The sequence below is a fragment of the Lissotriton helveticus genome, chromosome 2_1 (genome assembly GCF_964261635.1).
Source record: "Lissotriton helveticus chromosome 2_1, aLisHel1.1, whole genome shotgun sequence".
NCBI classification, from domain to species: Eukaryota; Metazoa; Chordata; class Amphibia; order Caudata; family Salamandridae; genus Lissotriton; species Lissotriton helveticus.
Window position 1 is genome coordinate 1,624,751,898 of NC_136059.1, and position 21,430 is coordinate 1,624,773,327.

The 21,430-nt window shown below is 47.9% G+C and overlaps 1 protein-coding gene across 1 annotated transcript in view; it reads left to right on the forward strand.

Annotated features, from left to right (window-relative positions):
• Positions 1–21,430, forward strand: part of LOC144818803 (thioredoxin-like) — a 51,765-nt gene that overhangs the window by 25,133 nt on the left and 5,202 nt on the right. Inside the window, exons 3-4 of the mRNA XM_078676575.1 lie at positions 2,856–2,915; positions 6,451–6,516. Of these exons, the coding sequence (XP_078532701.1) occupies positions 2,856–2,915; positions 6,451–6,516 (126 nt within the window). The remainder of the gene's footprint in view (positions 1–2,855; positions 2,916–6,450; positions 6,517–21,430) is intronic.

Sequence of the window (21,430 nt, forward strand, 5' to 3'; positions counted from 1 at the left end):
TAGCATCCCCAGTCTCTTGTGCCTGAAGGGCCAATTCAAGGATTTTTGCCAGGGGTCCTGCAACATCCAATAATTTTTCCTGGCATGCCCTGAGGGCGCGATCTATGCCATTCTTCAGATCCTTCTTATACTTTTTCAAAAAAGTGGTCATAGAAGTGTTAATATCAGGAGTAACGGCCAACTTGTGAGCCAGGTCAGGGCGAGGACATTTGGATTTTAAGCCAGGCTCTAACTTCTTTATCAAAGCTCTTGCGCTAGTTTGTCTGCATATATTCAGCCACTTCCGGGGCGGGAGCCCAGTCTGAGGATCGGGGATGGACAATGTCCGAAGGGTTAAAAGAAGGGGGAAGGTAGGACTGGCGGGGATGAGTGTTTGAGCTTCTTGGCGCATCTGCAGGATCGGCACTCTTGGCAGGAGTCCATGTCATGTCCGTAGCAGCTGTGGGAGGGATTGACAAAGTAGGAGCGGGAGAAGGGTCAGGAAGGTCTCCCTTGGCCTGTTCTTTGGAACTGCGCAATTTGGAACAGACGTGAACATGAGGCCAGGGAAGGCCAGGTGGCTCTGGGTCGTGAAGGGGTGGAGGTCTGATTATCAGAGGGAGCAGGGGCATTACCAACTAGTTCCAGGCGTTGTGAAATAGGCAGAACAGGGGAGGAGAGGACTTTATCAAGTTTAGAATCAAGTCTCTTATCAAAGATAGCTTCCATTCAGGAGTCATAGTAATAATCGGCATCCTCCTGGGGATCAAACGCAGCCACTTCCTTTACAACCCATAACTCTCTAAGCGAACGCGCGTCAGTCGGGAGCAAAGCTGGGGCAGAGGGGGCCTCTCAGGTACCAAATATAACCCTTGCTGATGGGACTAATGGAGGGTGTAAAAACCCTGTATGCCTATTCAGCACAGGGTCTCCAAAAATTGAAATTCCCAACATCTGGGAACTCAGGAATAAATATTTGTTACAAGCGCTGAAGGAAAATAGGTTGCCTGAAGTAATGGGCCGGTACTGCCTCCGCCGACTGCCTGCTGCGTATTATCTCCAGAAGCCAGCCTGGGATAGGCGTCTGTCCAGCTCGTGGGGGAGGGGCTGCACGCGTGCAGATGCATGCAGGCCCCTGAGACGCACGCAGGCTTCCCGGTCGGAATTCCAGCGTGCATCCTCACTCCCTGAAAAGGGCGGGGGCGCTATCCACGTCAGCGTGTGAAGTGCTCCCAGGCAAAGCTCGCGTCGGGAGTACAAAAACATTAAAATTAAGCAATAACGAGACAAAATTCAACACCGAAAACCAATGCCTAAGTAGAGCCTAACACGCGCTGGGGGTAAAAGCATGATCGTGCATGCCGGTCGCGGCGCAAGAGCGCTACAGCACAATAATTAGGCACAGATTGTAATCCTACACAACATTAGATCAAATAAATCATTCATCATGAACTCGCAATACTAGAAACACAATTATAACATGAGCAAAATAATGAGTCACTTATCCTGACTGCGGAGCAGCAAATAGAGAGGAAGCCAAGATGGTGCCTCGTTATTTTGTATGTGAACCTCATGTTATTGGTTAATTAAGGAAGCGTGGTTCAAAGCCTCATGTGAAATGTAGTTTTGTGTTTACTTTTTTCTCATTGGCTGCTGTTGAGTGGTAAAGAAATAGAGAAAGCACAATCTGAGCGTTCGGTCCCGCCATAGAATCATGGGTGCTGCCTGGGTTTTATGTCACTATCGGTCATTTATTAGTTTGCATCACACACCACTTGTATATTGAGGGAATGTGTGTGTTTCCAGTTTCTAAACAAATATTCTAGATGTGATGTTGGATTAATTGGAACATGGGTCCCATATATAGACGCTATGACTTGGAAATTTAGCAACCCTGTAAATTTCATTTTAGTGCCTTGAATTTATTTTGCATATCTGGTTAAGTATATGTAGCAGCTGATGTGAAGAATCATAGCATATAGAAATCTGCGGAAAAAAACACGGAAAGCGCACTTTCAGAAACCCTGCCAGAGACTAAAAGGTATAAGGAGCACAACATCTGGACATGGGTGGAGATAGAATGGCCTCACTGAGTACTGCTTTTTAGATGTGACTTTAAAGAGCAATAATCTTGAATATTACACGCTGCTTAGCCTGGATTTATGAATCACTTACTCAGTTTGATTGAAAATGGTCAGCCTGACTCCAAAAATCCTCTCCCATCTCTGCCTCCTCGCAAACTCATATAATGCAGCCATTGTGTAAACCCCGATGCTTTCTGGGCCAGCTTTATAGTTTGCAGTTACAGCCTGAAAGAATTGGTGGTAAACTATTGTGGGAATGGGCCTTTTGCGACCAGTTGTGAATTGCAACAACCTTGAACAGTCACAATTGAAGATTCTATAATTGTGTATCACAAATTTAGGTCGCAAAAACTAGCGATTTGTAGAGGGATCCCATTGCGAATGGCTTTCCTACATCACTAATTGCCACTTTTTAAGTTGCAGCACCATTTGTGGCCAATTTGCGAATCGCAAAAGCTCCATACATCTAGCCCATGGCTCTTTTTCTGAGTGTACCGTAGCTTCCTGCAGTAGGCCTACTTATTTGAACAAGAATTTTACCACATTCATTATAGAAACTGATGTCCACGCTTGTTAAGCTGAAGCTGGTCTCTTCAGGTATGGTTACAAATCTGCCAAATTCCAAGCTTCCCTTTCAGTGTACTAAATTGTGACACCATGTCATTGAACCCATGGTAATCTATTTGAGGTTCAAAGAGTAGTACATTTCATGTTGTGCGATTTTGTTTGAATTCCAAAGGATGCTTGCTGGGTTTGAGTTACAACATTAATATGTGACATTCACTTTTGCAGAAACTCAGCAACGATTACCCGGATGTAGTCTTCCTGAAAGTGGATGTGGATGATGCCCAGGTAAGGCACTCCATATTTCTTCCTTTAATCTCGAGAGCCCCCGCCCAGTTTATTAATTGATGTTTTTGAATCGTCTGAAACAGGCCTAATTAGATAAAAGTGGTAATCCCTTTCCAAATAAGTATACTGTTACACTTCAAGAGGTTGTAGATTATAACAAACTATCACTTACCTTTTACTTCAGTGTGGCCCAGACTGGTTTTGCTTCATAACTCTATATTGATAGTATGTGTCTATGCTCTGAAACCATATATACATTGTTGGAAAGTGGGTTATTGGTAGGGGCAAATGTAGGTCTGCCACTGGCAATAAGACCACTAACACATGATAGGACTCAGCATAGGTCTTAGAAAATTATTCCTTTGCTCAACCCTTGGTAACGTGGCTGCGAGCAGACCGGCTTAACTTCAGACAGGTATGTAAAGCATTTAAAAACACAATTTCAGTAAATAATTAAGACACAACACAAAATAAAAATCCAACACCAATTTATAAAAATAGGTAATATATCTTTTAAATGACACCAAAACGAAAATAATCCACTGTAGGGAACCTGAAATATGAATTTTTAAAGATTAGTCACTTTCTAGTGCTTAGAAACCAACAGCACCCCTTTAAGTCTTTTTGTTTTCTCTGTCCGGGACACACCTGTATAAATTGTTCTGAAGAATTCTCACCACTGTAGTGGGCCGCCTTCTTCAGCAAGCGGGGTCCAGTTAGAACACCTTCCTGGCGTTCTGCTTGCAGGTCCCAAAGTATCCAACACACAATCCAAGTTTCTGGAATCTCCAAGAGGGTCCTTGAAAGTGTGAAACTTCAATTCCGCAATCCACTTGAACAAAACCCTTACAAATCCACTGCTACTCCAGGCTTTGAATTCTTTGTGGGGCTGTCCAGGTGAGCTCTGTTAACCTGTAGCTTGCAGGGAGTCCACTCTTAGTCCTTTGGCAGCAAGGTAATCCACAGGGCTGCAGTTTTACTTGGTGCAGTCTTCAGAGGTCAGGCCTTAGAAATCTTTGCACAGCAAACTTCGCAGCAGGGCACTTCTTGCTTTATTCAGTTTCAAGCAGCAGTTCTGGAGGGCTCTGCCCCTCTCAGATACTTATGCAGAATTCTCTGGGTCAAGCACCAGGTCACTGCTGACCAATGAGAGCAGGGCAACTCCTCATGATTATGACCACATCCTGTGGAGTGTGGCATTAGTTTGTCCCAGAGTGCATCATTCTTCCAAATCCATAATGGCTGATTTTCCAGCAAGGAGGTAAGAGCTGGCTTAACACACCCCCTAACATCTGCACATACCTTTCTTAAGCCTAGCACGGACTCTGGGTCAGGACTGTCTTAGTGGACTAAAACCCAGGCCTCCCTTCTACCTTTGAAGAACGTAGTTTACGACGCCACCTCCTGGCCTGGCATTCATATAGAACAGATCACTGCCCTCCCAGCAGCCTGGCTAATCCCCTTAACACTGACCAATCAGGGCAGACCACTGAAAGGCTGAATTTGGACTTACAAACAAGAAAGTCTCATAATTTATTGTATGTACACTTTAGGAGAAATTCAACAATATAATATTGTTGGATTTACTACGACCATTCTGGGAAGTCTTTGAATGGTCCGGCTAGTCCTCTCCTATCAATATATATTAATCAATCACTTCCTACCATGTTATCCTATGGGCCATGGGGTTTGCAATGGGGAAAATGACTTGCGCCACTTTTGTAGCACCAGGGCTTATAAAACCATATTTTATAAGTATTTCCCTAATTTCTACCAGACCCCCACCCCCTGTGCAACTAGGGGAGACTTCAGGGGTTCTGAATCTGCAGAAATATTGCAGATCACCCTTCTCAATTCTTCCAGCATCAAAGTCTAATTTGAGCACCTCTTTAAGACCATGTGGGGAGTGAAATATAAAATTTCACTTTGCCCAGGCTTCTAAAAACTCATTTTATAAGGGTGCTCCTTATAGATAACTGACCCCCCACCCCTGGGATACCTAGGGGAGACCATGGGGGTCCATAATATGCAGAAACATGGTAAGTTTTTAATTTTTAAGCGCCCCTACCCACAAAGTTGAGTTTGGCCACAATTTAAGGTTTAACAGCTGCCCTGGCCACCAGTGCAGCTTTTAAACTGACCTCAGGCTTCAGCACTGCACACATGCTGGTGCAGAGAATCTGCTGGCCTCTAAACTTCCATGTCCCAGGATACTGGAGAATTCTAGGTAGTTCCAATCCCCTGCCCTATTACATACTAGGGGCTTAGGTGGTAGGTCATGCCAACTACAGGGGTACCCCACCATACTATAGTGTACCCTAGTGTATGTTGGGTGTCTTAACTGTGTTCTAATGTGTTCCTTTTGGCTTGGCACTGGGCCTGGTTAAACAGAACCCAGGGTCAGTCAGAGTCAGTTACCACCAGTTTCAGTCAGCAAAAAGTTGGGGGGTGCACAGGGCACAGGATGACTTAGCAACATACATGCTATCAACTGTGTCCCAAAACAAGCTTTTGTGCCCAGAAAAATGTGTGGGCCACCTTTATATGGGATGGGGTTTATTGTAAATTACAGTTGTTGTGTGAGGTATGGGACCAGTAAATCCCAGAGAATTTTGAGGCACCATTCTTGGTGCTTATTGGCCCTTAACCCCTTTGATGCTCATGACGGAACCGTTCCGTCATGAGCGTCGGGTGAGCTGTGCTCATGACGGAACCGTTCCGTCATGAGCCCGTTGGCTCATTAGAACCTTCAGCACAGCGCGAAAATTCGCGCCGCGCTGAAGGGGTTAATAGGGACGAGTCCTCAGTTGAGGGAACAGCCTGAAATGGACCACCTGAACATGTGCAAACGGTCCAGCCTTATGATACACCTATTCTATTGAGCGGCACAGTCTTTCAACATATTTTATAGTTGAGAGAAAAAAATATTTTGAAAGGATTTGGAATATTTAGACCCTGTGATACAAATTGGCTTCAAACCTATTTTATGGGTAAGAGTTTCTGCTCTTATTCCATTCGAATATTGTATATTGTTGGTGAAGGTATTAGCCGCTATGTGACTCCTAGTAATTCTTTCGAATTAAGGACACACTGGGGGTTGAATCTTTGCTTTAAAACATTGCAACTCTTGTGCTAAATCTAGGAAAGTCATTGTTGCTGGAGTTCTAATTAAGGGTGTGCAAAATTCGTGCATATTTTGGTGGCCTTAATCCTAAAGTCAAAGCCATCATCCAGCAGTATATTTTAGCACTAATGCATCCACGTGTCACTTTTTTAGACCAGGACGTGTTTCATGCTAAAGCATGGCAAATAACAAAAGCACCACGAACAGTAGCCGCAGCCTACCTGTGGTTCGCATCCATTCGTAGTAAACTATACATCGAATGACCCATTCGCGGTTTAATTTTTAGAGGAAATATCGTGTAAAATGGCATAATAAGCGAGATTCCTAAAATTACACCGGCATAATTAAAATTTGGTCCAGGTCTCGTTCAAACTTGTCAGTTGCTTATTTCTTATTTCATTTTCCTTGCAGGACGTTGCACAACACTGCGATATTAAGTGCATGCCGACATTCATTTTCTTCAAGAACGGCGAGAAGGTATGCATGTCTGTAAATAATAGATTGTGTTAACCATGTATTGATTTAATATATCGGCTTTGTGAGAAAATCTAAATAAGTGGAAAGAAAATTGTTTTAGTAAACCATAGAAATTGCAGCTGTGTTGGAAAACTTCAGCATTTGCTAAAAAAAAAATGTACATGGTAAATTTGCCTCAAATGACCATCGTACTGTCTGCCACAGATTTGTCCTATCAGCTGGATTTTTGCTATTTACATTTCGAGTGGTTACTGATTTCTTTACCGTAGCACAGGTTAGGGAGGGGTAAAGGCTGCAGAGGGGAGCGTTACTGGTAAGGTCTTACAAAGTAAAATCAACTGTTGCCAATGGGTAACAGGACTCAATTTTGCATTAGGTTGTAAGTATTGGCATTCAGACCCAAACCACCACTGTTCGCACCTATTACTGCACAGAGAGACTCTACTTATTTCCATATTGATAATGGCTGTCCAAAATCTCACTGAAGTTTGTGACCTGTGTTAATTTAAAGACCTAGTCACCCTCGCCATTCAATTTAACATTCTTTCGTTGCAGTCAAGCGGTGTCGCCAACTAAAAGGTTTCACATACTGAACATTCCGCTGATCTTAACAGAATTCCTAAATGGATACCACCTCGTACCAGATACTGCTACACTGCCCAGTTTGATAGTTTTTGTTTGCTATTGCGAGGGTTGACCTGACTTTTTACAGCTTGTTGGGATTTTATTCTTGACCACAGCTGATTGGACTTTGGGCGAGGATTAAAATGAGAGCAACCACATCCATACCCTTATTTATTGACACTTTACTTCTGTAAATGAGGTGTAATCATTGGCACTTAACCATGCCTGCTTCCGTGTTCCTCAGTTTTAGACCTGGATGACTACTAAACTCTGGGAGGTTGAGCAAGAGCTTCTTTACCAGCATAAGTGAGATGCATATTCTAGACTGCTGTACAACTAATACTCACACAAAGGCAGTTAACACACAGGGAGTGGACTACAGGGTCGCTTGGGGCAGGGGAGAGGTTGAAGATGGAAAGGATGTACATACTTACATTTTTTATTTTTTGTCTGAAGCTAAATCGTTTAACCTAATCAATATTGCGACTGGCTGGGTTTTATGGCCGTGTCTTTTGCCTGGGGTACACTTACCAAACTCTATTCATGTTGATTATTTTGCATGTGACTCTGTAAGACAGCTTACGACTCCTCGCCCCTCCTGCCCCCACCTTCCCATAGAACACATCCATTTTCAGATCCAGCCCAACCTCAGAGCGACAGTGACCTGTGCAGGGCATACCCTGCACAGGTCACTGGGGTGGTAGTGAGCTAAAGAATGATGATGGGATAAACCCAGATAGTTGACTGGGGGTGAGTGTTTGATTTGCTCAAACTCTCCGTCCATCATCCCCTTTGGTATCGCTTTGTCTGCCCTAAGTTGGCAGGTTATGCCCAGACATGGGTCCCTTGCTACCTTTGCCACTGGATTCAAGGTATCCTGGCTGATATGGGTTATGAACCCGGTCCCAGGATGCTTGTTTCCGGTCCAGGGAAGACATGGCTTGGCAGTTCGGGCTGGACTGTTCACATGAGGCACAGGGTCAGACTGATTTGCATATGGCCATGTCTGAACTGGGGTGCTGGAGTGAGCTAAAGAATGATGATGGATTAAACCCAGATCAGTTGACTGGGGGCGAGTGTTTGATTTGCTCAAACGCTCCGTCCATCATCCCCTTTGGTATCGCTAAATTGACTTGAAGGCTGTTCGTGCTTGGAAAGGTCTGGGAGGGCTGCTGCCCATAGCGACCTGTGCATTGCTTGTCAGATCACCTCTTTGCCCCAAAAGGACTAGGGTGGCCTCAGTAAGAACTGAGGAAACTAGTGCCTGTACACCATTCCCCTAAGTAGACTCTGAAGTTAATAAACCAGTGAAAAAATGGTTTGCCAGGGGCTGAAGGACATGTCCGCTAGCCATGGCCATATTCTTATGTTTCTGCTCTCTTGATGAATAGGTGTGAGCCTTCGAAAGGCACACCCCTAAGATATGCCTGTACATCTCCTGAGAAATCTGATTTCATTCTTGCTTGCAGATGGTTGACCACACGGTCAACTGCTCGCCCCAGATAATAGTAGGATGAAGCTCAGCACAAATCACATTTAGACACACCTTGACAATCTGGAATGACTTGAGCCACAGAGAATCGTTGTTCTTCCAGAACGGTCAGCAAAATCTTGTTGGCCATGTTGCAGAAGGCATACGTATACCTGCCCAGTAGACAAAACGCTTTGATGGACCACAGTGCTAGCTGGAGAAAATATCTGCTTTAGAATGCCTCAATCCTTCGGCTTTATATTCAGGTTGTTGAAGGAAATTAATTTGAGTTTACCTTGCTTGTAGAAACCACCAGAAACCCTAACAAGATGGTATATAGGGAAATCTGCATTGATTGACACTGGTTTGTAGCGCCGCGCTACCTGTCTAGTCCCTGGCGAGCAAGAACAAGGATTAGACCAAGTGCCCATTAAATTGTTGGTAAGGGTTCATTGAACAAAGTGCTCCAATAAGCCTGCCTTGATTGCAAAACTACATAAAGGACATTTGTCTTTGCAGCAACAGAAGGTAGTTGTAAGTCCGGACCATAGCTGCTCTTTAAATTACCACAGCAAAAGAAGCGTACACTTCCATAAGTGGTCAAATTCTTCTGTAGCAGTGGAAGTTTCAAGGCCACTGTCTTCCTGAAAGTCCAAGTAGACTGTAATCAACATAAAAGGGGTGAGTGATTGCGTGTGCGTGCAGAAACACCCCCACATCAATGCCCTCTCCTGGTGGTGGCAAGCTCAGACAAAAAAGGCAACAGTCACTAAGGAGGCCTCCTTGGATAGGAAGCATGATTTGGAGTGTGACCGTGAATGGGTCAACTTGAAGCCGGCTCAGTCAAACACCAGAGTTTGTGCTAGGTTCTTCTCTGACACTGTGGCACCAGTGTCTATTGCCCTGAAAAAAATGTCTGCGAAGGGTGGTGTTTTCGCTCTCCACGGTTCCTCTCCGTGTGTCTTCAATCGTGTTCCCCCTCCTTTCACATCAGGTTGATGTCTGAAGTTTCGTTCAGGGTGGACCTCTGGTTTACTTCGGCCCCCAGTGGGGCCTCTCCCATCGGGGCCTTTCCCTTGTTCCACACATCATGCTTTTACCCGAGATGGAAAATAGGCCTTTTCAATACATGTTGGTGTCATGTGAAATAACCCAACCAATCTTCACCAGGTCTTTAATCTTTGCCTCTTCCTCGAGCATAACGAGGCTTCCTTCAATGCCTTGCACTTGAAAAAGGCTCTTCAAGACTGAAGGGCCTGTTGCCTCGATGTCGCGCAGGAGTGGTGAAGACACAACAGGTCGTGAGTACAGTCGCCCCCCCCCCCCCCCCCCCCCCGTCCATCCTTGACACTGCTCTCAAGCCGAGAATCCACCCAATAAGGAGTGTTCCAGGCTTTGGACCTACAGACTGGATGCAAGCCACCACTGGCTTAGGGCCATGGTCCTCACTGGCCACTTAGGAGACCACACCTAGCTTAGGCTTGGCACCAAAGAACATTCTAAAATTGGCTCATTCAGCACAGCCTGCTCTCGGCTCTGCATCAAGCCGATCTTTGGAACTGAAACTGGTGTGGTTGCCGACAGGAAAATCCAGCCGTCTGGCCCATCGAACCGGTTCATCGAACGACAGGATGCACTAGATGCCTGTCAGAGGCATATAGTCATTCTTACCCCAAACAGGCCGAATTCTCACTCCGCTGCCGGCGCACTCCACCCAGGTTTCAAAAAGACATCTTAACTTGGAGGAGGCTCCAGAGCGCCCTTCACTGGCCTAGCAGCAGAAGCAAGAGAAGGCCACCAGTCCGCCTTGCCTGAACTGTTGTAGAAAAAAGGTAGGGCCGATGTGGACCAAGAACCTTCGGTGTTTGCCCGGCGTTAGCCGCCTCTCATACCATTCAATATACCAAACAAAGAGGCAGGCGCTGGAGACAGGAAGGCAGGAAACAGGAGTTTATTCCGACGGAGCAGAACATGTCAAATCAGACAACAGGGTATCTTCTCGAGGTGCTCTAACCGCATCTCTGAGGCCTGGCCTCTTATACACAGGTTTATGGCTTTATTGTATGAAACATGTTCTTGTCAATACTTTGAAGTATGGAAAGGCATCCCCGGAATCCCTGCTCCAAACCCGTTCCCACACATATTTACAGTGAAAGTCCCCACCCCGATCTCAGTTGGTGATGACTATCGCGCAGCTGGATATTCCGCCGGTTCCCGGAATGTGTGTGGCTGATCGGATCTCATGGGGTGGGGGCTTTGATCAGTCATAGATTCTTTGAAGGGGGACAGCTTCCTACTGTAAGGGGCAATAAACTACATCCGTAGGGCTAGGTGATGGCCTGGGATCGGGCTGGACAATCGGGCACAGAGGAAGGGGGCCCATTAAATGATGTGTGATCATCAAAGGGACGGAGGGAGGTGTTAGCCGGGTACGGGATGTGGCTCCGAGGCAGGGCCGCGCTGAAGGGGTGGTTTATGGCCCAAGCATGTGAGAGCGTGGGCTGTCAGCGCGCAGGGGATGCTTACGGGGTCAGAGAGGGAGAGAGAGAGGCGCTGGCTCTCGGCAGAGAGGCCATGGCATTCAAAATGGCTGCTACTTACGCGCACATATGAGCCTAAAAAAGGGACAAGATGGCGCCGATAATGTTTACGTCGCAATCTAGATTTTAACAGTCCTCCCTTTTCAACATATCTAGCCAACTTGTCAATCTATGTCTATCCCCATCATATTACGGATTTCTACATCATACAAAGCTTTCAGGCGTTCAGCTTCAAAGTTCGGAGTCTTAGGGCAAACACAGTTAGCAAATAGTGAACACAGAGGTGGCAAGCATTGAATACCCAGGCAGAGTCCACATATTACGACGATTGGTATCAGTACAATCATGAGCAACCTCCATCCCCAGTCCTTTACAGCACTCCAGAACCAACTCCCAAGCGACCATCCTTCTTGTTCCTGGTGAACTTCTGAGGAGAGTCTGTGGAGGTGTTCAATGGCCTTGTAGACGGAGGGTGAATTGTCTGGTATGTAGGTACAACAGCTGGACCCGATGATACGACATGCTCCTCCACGGTCTGCCAGAACCACATCTAGAACAAGGCGGTTTTGAAGAGCCACCAGATGGACCGCCTGAAGCTCGGCTGTATTGTTTGTGAGGATACCAGCTGTAATGTTCATCGTTGTCTCGACTGCCTGGGATAAATGTCGAATGGCACGACTGTTTGCCATCGGACCCCAAAGTGGAACAAGTCCTTTCATTGCATCCAAGAATTGTGCTCCAGTGGAGTCGGCCTGCTCAATGTCCTTTGCTCGTCTCTGTCGGTGATGGTTTGCCGGAGCCACATAGGTTGGAGGAAGGATGAAGGCAATGTAGCAGGTACCTCCCCAGCCCTTTGGGAGCCAGGTGTAGGCTTTTGTACCACAGACGAAGTACATGTTTGGAGAGGTGACAAAAGAGGGTGGGTCGGTTGAGTCCAAAGTTCTGGTGATGCGACAAGTGCTGTGGCCCACCATTTGTGCCCCATGGCCTGTGATGCATACAAGGCCCGAGACATTGGCGACCGATAGGGCCACAGTCAGGGTGGCAGCTGTTAGTTTCCGGAGGTAGGAGAAGGTGGGTCTGGCTGGATTGTTAAATATTTGCATCTCCACCATTTCTTTGGCGGGGATGTCCATGTGAACAGAGGCATTGGAGGATAGAGGGCAAAAGGGAGCAGCAGTTCTTCCGGTTTTGTTCAGCCAGACTCCATGATAAAAGTGTGACACAGTTTCGCTGGAAGTGGCATTGTCTCTGTAGCTCTCTTGCAAGAGGATCAGCCAAGCAAGGCAGGAGCCATGAACAGAGAAAGGTGAAGGGATGAAGGGGATGGAATGTCCGGTGGCATGTGGTATCAACCCACAGATCCAGCAATTCGTGGCATTGGCAGCAAGGTTGTGTTGGTGCAGCAACTGTACGAAGGAGTTGTTCCAGAACTCCTTACGCCTTTCTTGGATTTGAGGTGAAAGAGAGACCAGGTAATGTTCTTTCATGGTGGTAGGCAGTGCAGTCGTTAGAAAGGTCTTATGAGCCGGTGCGTTCTCTTCCACGATCCAGAAGGTAGTCATGAGGAGGAGGCAAAAGAGAAGAGTGATAAGAAGAGCAATAGTCTTTGAGCTGTGCAACCTGTCAGTTTTCGGGTTTCTGTAGTGGGTCTTCGGATGTCCGGTTGCTTCCATCATCTTCGTATCGGGCGCTTCCATCATCTTCAAGGTGCTCGGTAGTGGGCAGAACCACAGACTTCGTTTGGTTTCTCTCCTGGCAGCCTTTGTAGTGTCAGGCCGCCGCTCTGAGAATGGTAACTTTAGTCAGTGGTCTACTTAGCCGAAACTCCCTCCTTTCGTCGCAGGTTATACCCTTCTCTGGATGGCACAGTGGGATCAGGGAATTTCGCCAATTCGAGTGTCTCTGTTTCAGGGTAGCAGCTCAGGGATGGTCGTTCTTTGTGCAGGAGCTCTTCTTGGGTGGTCACGTCTTCGGTCGACGTCAGGGTCGGAGAGATTTTCTTGCAGTGATGTGCATGCAGCCAATTTCGCTTCCCCTCCACTCGAAGAGCTGTTCGGGTGGTGATCAAGACTTGCCAGGGGCCCGTCCAGCGGGGTTCCAGACTCTTCTCCCGCTGGAAGTTCCGAATCAGGACGAAATCTCCAGGCTGGATGGTATGTCCGGGGCCCCTGGAAGCATCGGGGATGGCCTGCAGCACCTGATGATGAATAACAGACAGTGTTTTAGTTAGGTTATACAGATAGTCCGATATTAGGACGTCCGGGACGTCGTGAATAGATGTCGGTTTGGGTGCGGACCAGATACTCATGGGCCGGCCGAAAACGACCTCGTAAGGGGTCAAGTGGTGTTTGGTGGGGGTGGAACGCATTGACAGCAATGCTAGGGGAAGAGCGTCTGGCCATTTTAGTCCTGTGGTAGCCACTATTTTCGCCAGTTTTAGTTTCAATGTGGCATTGTGCCGCTCGACCAGTCCAGCAGATTGGGGGTAAAAAACTGCGTGGAATTTCTGTCGTACCCCCAGTCCTTTCAGGATAAGCTGGATAACCTCGGCTACAAAATGGGGGCCATTGTCACTCCATAAAATACGGCAAAGGCCGTAGTGAGGGAAGAACTCTTTCAGTAGTACTTTTGCAGTGGCAATGGCAGTGTTGTCACGCGTCGGGTAGGCTTCCACCCATTTGCTAAAAGCGCATACAACAAGTACATACTTCAGTCCTTGACATCTCTCTAACTGGATATAGTCCATCTGTAGGACTTCAAATGGATGGTTGGGGACCCCAAACCCTCCCCGGTGTACGACCGTTCTTTCCCAGGGTTGTGTTGCAGGCAGACTAGACATTGCTGGACTAATCGTTTGGCTGAGTCTGCAATTCTATCGTTATGCCAAACTCGGGAGACAAGTTTGGTCATAGGGGCAGATCCTATGTGTGCAGGGGAATGAGCCATCGTCAGTATGGGGATCAGATACGAGTTGGGTAGCAACCATTTGTTCGTGTCTTTTGTCCGCCAGCAGCCTTCATCGTCTTTTAATCCCACCCGTGCCCATTCAGTCAATTCTTGTGGTGAGCTGGCCATTTGGATGTCCCTAATAGTTTCCCTAGCGTCCGTCCATTTTTCTGCTTGTGACCTAGTCACGTACATGCGAGTCGTCGTCCTGTTCTCAGCTGTGGTTCGGGCAGTGATGTCGGCCAGTGCATTTCCCTGTCCAATGATGTCTCTCACCTTTTTGTGTGCTTGGCATTTGATTATGGCAAGTCGTTTGGGGAGGAGAACCGCTTCAGTCAGAGCGGAGACTAGATCTCCGTGCAGGATGGGTGTGCCATGAGATGTCAGAAATCCCCTCTCCTTCCATAAGAGCCCAAAATGATGAACCACCCCGAAGGCATACTGGCTGTCCGTGTAAATGTTTGCTGTCGTCCCCTTTGCTAGGATACATGCTCGTGTGAGGGCAATCAGTTCTGCCGCCTGAGCGGATCGTTGCGTGATGCGGGCGGTTTCAACTACAGTTCGGGCTGTGGTAACTGCATAGGCAGCTGAGGTGGTGCCGTCGGGGACTTTAATGCAAGAGCCGTCTACCCATAGCTCTCCGTCAGGGTTTGGGAAGGCAGTGTCTCGGAGGTCAACTCTACTCCTAGTCTGTTCGTCCGTGAGGGTCACACAGTCATGTATTGGGGGCACATCGGGATCATTCTCAGGCAGAGGCAGCAAGGTGGCTGGGTTCAGTGTGGTGCATCGTTTCAACGTGATGTGAGGTGCGATCAGTGTCAGTTCGTACCCAGTCAGTCGTGCGCTGGTCAGGTGTTGTGTCTTGGTCTGGTTTAGGAGGGTGTCAACAGCATGAGGCACTAGTACCGTGAGGGAATTCGAGAGTACGATTCCCTCACTTTGTCGGATAGAGACAGCAGCAGCGGCTACTGCTCGAAGGCAGGCAGGCAAAGCTCTTGCTACAGGGTCAAGAGTGGCAGAGAAATAGGCACATGGTCGTTGTTTGGGGCCAATGGTTTGAGTCAGGACAGACAAAGCGCATCCCTCCCTTTCGTGAGTGTACAGAGAGAAGGGCTTTTTATAATCAGGGGTTCCTAGGACGGGTGCTGAACAAAGGGCGTCTCGTAGTTCCTTGAAGGAGGATTGACATTCAGGGGTCCAAGGGAGCGGGAAGGGGACATCTTTAGCCAGTAGGGAAAGTAGTGGTTTCACAATGAGGCTGAAATTTGGCAACCATTGTCGACAGAAGGAGGTGAGGCCTACCAAAGAGCGGACTTGCTTCGGGGTTTTAGGGATAGGGGTCTCTAGAATAGCCTGAATTCGATCGGTTGTGAGTTTTCTCCCGTCTTTGGACAAGAGGTGGCCTAGGTAAGTGACTTGAGGTTGGCAGAATTGCAACTTTTTCTTGGAGACCTTGTGGCCATTTTCCGCGAGGAAGTGCAGGAGTTGGATGGTGGCTGTGACTGCAAGTGGAGTGGTGTCTGTCGCCAAAAGGATATCATCGACGTACTGTATCAACACCACTCCATCCGTCCGGCAACTGGACTGCATCCAGCTGTCTTTTGAGGGCCTGGCTGTAGATGCTTGGACTTTCAGTGTAGCCCTGGCGTGCTCTGCAAAATCTATATGAGCGGGATTTTAAAGTGAAGCCGAAAAGGTAGCGGCTGTCTGAGTGAATGGGGATGGAGAAGAATGCGTTCTTGAGATCGATTACCGTGAAGGTGGTGGCAGTGGAAGGAATCAGGGTCAGAATGGTGGTGATGTCTGAGACTACAGGGTACTGGGGTACAACTACTTTGTTGACTTCTCGTAGGTCGATGATGAAGCGGTACGCTTTTTCATCTCCCTCACCCTGCTTCTTCACAATGGGTAGGATAGGGCTGTTGCACACATTGCTAACTACTTCTTCTACCACTCCTGCGTCTACCAGGGACTGGATAATTTCTACCAATGCCTTCTCGCCTTCGGGCGATATCCGATACTGTGGGAGTTTTGGGAGTACTGCGTCCTGTCGAACAGTTGTGTACAGGGTCTATCATCATGCGTCCTACGTCCGAGTCAGTCTTTGCCCATAGGTACAGAGGTAGGGTGTCAAGTAAGGACAAGTCAGCGTCAGTGATGGCAAACATGCGTTGTGTGCGACAAGATCTGAGCAGTGTTGGGTTGTCGTACAGAATGACTCGAACTCCGTCTTGTGAACACCTAATAGTAGCTCGAAAATGTTTCAATAAGTCAAGTCCCATAATGGCGTCGGGGGTGTTGGAGGAGAGCAAAAACGTTGTGTCAGTGGTGTTATTGTCCAAGGTAAAAGATCGGTGTGGACAAGGGATTAGTGGAGGGCGTTCCATCAAAACCTATTGGTGTCACATGTGAGCCAGGCAAGGGTGCCCTGGGAATCAATCGTTTAGACAACGCACTACGTGTTGCACCAGTATCTACCAGAAATGGAGACTTCGTACCTAGGACCTTAGCGGTGACATAAGGACCTTGCTGGTCAACATAGAGCTCTACTGGATCCCTTCCTTGCCCTTGGCAGTCCTATGCAAAGTCGTGGGTATTGTCGCAGTCAGACTGTTGGCACTGATTCTGTCGGGGACGGTCAAACGTGTTCGGTCTGCCAGGTCTGTCATTGTTGGTGTCGTTTGTGTGCCCTCGTCCCTGTCCTCTATTTCTCGGCCCGCCCGCTACGTCTCTCATGTCTTTATTTCTGAGTGCTTCTTGCAGAACTGGACATTGAGACTTCCAGTGGCCAAATCCTTTGCAAAACGCACACTGGTCCTCATCGAGGTCTGTTCGTGGAGCGCCGGGTGCGGGTGTGCGGTCTCTAGGGGGTGGGATTTCTAGGAGCATTCGACTGGTAGTTTCCTCTATACTGTTCCCTTCCTATAGTCACCCCTTGCAACTGAGCAATCATCACCCTCTCTTTCAAGTCCTTTTTCTTCTTCTCAGTCGCTTGATCGTTCTCGTTCTTTTGTCGCTCATAGTATTGAGCCATCTGAAGGATAGCTGCGGGCTTGGAGGCCGCCCAACTACTCTCGCTAGTCTGTAGTTTCTGCGAGACTTCTGGTGTCAGGCCTTTCACATAGTTCTGGACAAACAAGTGATGTCCGGTTGCAGTGGTCATGTCCTGGCCGCTGTAATCGGAGAACACCGTTTCAAACCGGGAGAAGTATTCTGATCCGTCTTCCTGGGGTTTCTGGCGACAGGCCGTTACTATCGACCAGTCCACCTTCCTTTCTGGAACTAGGGTTTTTAATTTCTGCACGATCTTCTCTGGTAGGTCTAGAATGGCCTTCAAAGGTTTCTGTCCCGGTTCCCGCTGTTTGTCAACATTACCGAGTTGTATCCAGGTATGTCCGAACAGCTCAAGGTGGTCGACTTTCCGGATTTGCTTCCACACATCAGCTGGCAGACATAGCCCGAAAAACAAATCGATATCCGCTAGGGTCATAATCGTTGAACCCAAAGCGATGGCTAATTCTGTATAGAAGGCTGTGGGGTTCTTTCGCAGATCAGGCAAGGACTTTCGGAAAGTCAGGATGTCTTGCCGATCCCATGGTTGGTAAACCCAGTTGTAAACTACCCTCCCTCTCGCATCTTGGTGGTTAATATCGTCGTGTGTTCCCTGTCCTCGTGGCGGAACCCAATAGGAGCGGCCTCCTTTATGGGCATCATCGTGTCAATTTTTCTACTCCGGCTTCAGTTGCTGCAGGAGTCGTGGTGTTAGTCCCTGGTTTCTGTTCCGTGAGGTGGCGGAAAACTTCAAGCGTACGCGTGAAGAGGTTCGTCACATCACACTCGTCTCCATCTCCGACATCAACTTTCCTATACAGAGTCGTTCGGTTTTCAGGGCCTTTTCCTTGGTATCGGTCTTCATAGGCATTAAGGGTATGGTAACAAAGGCGTACGACAAAGTGTCGTCTGTGGCTATTGGCATATGTATTGTACATATCCGTTATATAATCCTCACTTTCCTTTCGCACCACCAGTGTCTTTACAATCTCATCGATCCCAGCTCGTTCATCCTTACTTAATCTATTCGATCTAGCAGGGTCTTTCCTCCCAGCTTCGGGATCATCTGAAGTCGCTGCTCGTGCTGCGCTGGGTACGAGGGGTTCGGTCGGCGCAGAGGCCATGAGGACCGAGGCTCCGGCACTACTCTCGCCTGTTGGTGGGGGTTGCGGGTGCTGCGCTAAGGGTTGGGAAGGGGCGTATGGAGGGGGCATGTAGATGATCGGGGGACCTAATAGTAAATCATCGTTCGTTCGCTGTTTCGAAGGTAGCTCGGGGTAAAGTGTAGAGGGTGTCCTGACGGGACACTGGCCTGATGATTCGGAATCTTGTTTTAGCTTGGTTTCCTCTCTTTCTTTTATTTCTTCCTTTAATTTGTTAGCGGCCAGGTGAGCTGCTTTGCGTAATTCCTTTTCTAACCTGACCTCATTTCTCTTCTTCCGCTGTTCTGTTTCTTTGCGCCACATGCCGAAGCTATCGAGGATAGTGGGTGTTGTCTTATTGTTATAAAGGGCTGTTTCCAGCGCGTTTATTTTATCGTTATCAAAGGACCCTATCAGTGGCCACTGACTTTCCCGATCCTTTCTCGTGTATTTATGCCACAGCTTACTATAAGCCACGGCGACTAGTCCATATTTAGTAAACATGTCCTTATTAGGGGTGCCCTCCAGGGGAGCCGGATGGTTCACCTCTAATAAGCGGTCCGGGCTGAACCAACTACCAACAAACGGGGCAAAAATAGGCATGACGGGTTACAAAGGGGACAAAAGTCTGCACTACTTATCCTTCACTATTCACAAGGACTAAACAGAGTATTGCGACTCTGTGCTTATTTGTAAATAGAGAATAACCCAAAGAGAACCAAGTCCGAACGATCAATGTTCGGACAAACAATCAATCAAATGAGGGATAAAAATAGGCACGACGGATTACAACGGGGGCAAAAGCCTGCGTTACCTATCCTTCACTATTCACGAGGACTAAACAGAGTATTGCGACTCTGTGCTTGTTTGCAAATAGAGAATGATCCAAAGAGAACCAATTCCAAAACAGTAAATGCTTGGATAACAATCAATCTAATGGAGAGGGAAGTAGGCACGACGGATTACAACGGGGGCAAAAGCCTGCGTTACCTACCCTTCACTATCTGCAAAGACTAAACAGAGTATTGCGACTCTGTGCTTGTTTGCAAATAGAGAATCTCTCAGAAACAATCAAATGAGTAATACTAGTATTTTCAAACAATCAATTCACAATTCGTCGTGTTACACGACCTTACCCGGACCGCATGGACGTTTTCTCGTCTTCCGCTTCCAGCGCCCGATCGTCCTCTATTCTCCGTAATTGCCGTGGCACTCCTGATGGTTCCCAGTCAGGACCGTAGATCACTCGAGGTCTGCTCAGAACCGGTGAAGTTCGGATGATCGGCTGCCAGACGAGGGTCTATCGGGCAGGAGCTCTTCCCGATCGTTGCAGTCGTTCACTCTGTCGTTGGGACCTCTCCCACTGGATCCACGCGTCGCTGATGGGCCCCACGTTTGGGACGCCAATTGTAGAAAAAAGGTAGGGCCGATGTCGACCAAGAACCTTCGGTGTTTGCCCGGCGTTAACCGCCTCTCATACCATTCAATATACCAAACAAAGAGGCAGGCGCTGGAGACAGGAAGGCAGGAAACAGGAGTTTATTCCGACGGAGCAGAACACGTCAAATCAGACCACAGGGTATCTTCTCGAGGTGCTCTAACCGCATCTCTGAGGCCTGGCCTCTTATACACAGGTTTATGGCTTTATTGTATGAAACATGTTCTTGTCAATACTTTGAAGTATGGAAAGGCATCCCCGGAATCCCCGCTTCAAACCCGTTCCCACACATATTTACAGTGAAAGTCCCCACCCCGATCTCAGTAGGTGATGACTATCGCGCAGCTGGATATTCCGCCGGTACCCGGAATGTGTGTGGCTGATCGGATCTCATGGGGTGGGGGCTTTGATCAGTCATAGATTCTTTGAAGAGGGACAGCTTCCTACTGTAAGGGGCAATAAACTACATCCGCAGGGCTAGGTGACGGCCTGGGATCGGGCACAGAGGAAGGGGGCCCATTAAATGATGTGTGATCATCAAAGGGACGGAGGGAGGTGTTAGCCGGGTACGGGATGTGGCTCCGAGGCAGGGCCGTGCTGAAGGGGTGGTTTATGGCCCAAGCATGTGAGAGCGTGGGCTGTCAGCGCGCGGGGGATGCTTGCGGGGTCAGGGAGAGAGAGAGGCGCTGGCTATCGGCAGTGGGCAGAGAGGCCATGGCATTCAAAATGGCTGCTACTTACGCGCACATATGAGCCTAAAAAAGGGACAAGATGGCGCCGATAATGTTTACGTCGCAATCTAGATTTTAACACTGTCTGTTTCCAACAACACCCAAATACCTAACATCGGCTTCTCCACAGGCTTGTCTTGCTATTCCACTTTCCCATACACCATAGAGTCCACCACATTCTAACCTACAGAGAACATGGCAGGGAAACCATACATCATGCCCCCACAAGGTGACCCATGGGATTCTTATGACGTGGACCCTCCCAGGGTTACGTATTTTGATCTCAATGCTGCCCACCCCTCCCGATGATGCTACCTCTTAACATGAGGTTCTAGGTAGGGCTGCAGCATAACATATGGTAGACTAGTACAAGGAACTAGTTGAAGAGAATGTCCGCTTCAAAACTATCCTCCACCCGTCGTTGCAGTAGTTTCCAATGCTAAAGTGCATGCTTAATCCATGCCCTGATATTTTTAGGAAGCCTGTTGAGGCTCAAGTAATCACTTTTTGGGTCGACAATCAGTATAAGGCTTTACCATCCGACCACCCCCTGATTCCCTAGTAGTACATACCACCGGCAGACAGGCCAATATACAAGGTACTGGCAATGCCCCAACGCCAGCTAAAAAAAAGAAAAGGCATAGAAGCAGCTGGCAAGCGCGTTGGGATGCATTCACCCAATCATTGGCGCATTGCCACCTTAATATGCCTACCTTTCAGGCAAAATCAGGCCCACTGGGATGAGATGGAGGAGCCCCTCCAATGTCTAGAGGAGCACCGTAAGAGGGCTTGAGCTGGTCTCTGAGGGAAAACTAGTCACCAGCACGACAAATTGCTGTGCCCTAAATGCTGCTTGAAACATTCTACCAGCATGCTCCTCCTTAGGCATGCTTATGGTCAACATCTCCTCAACTTGGGCACCTTACAAACAGCCACCCCTTCTGGGTCCTTTCGCTGATTAGTGCATT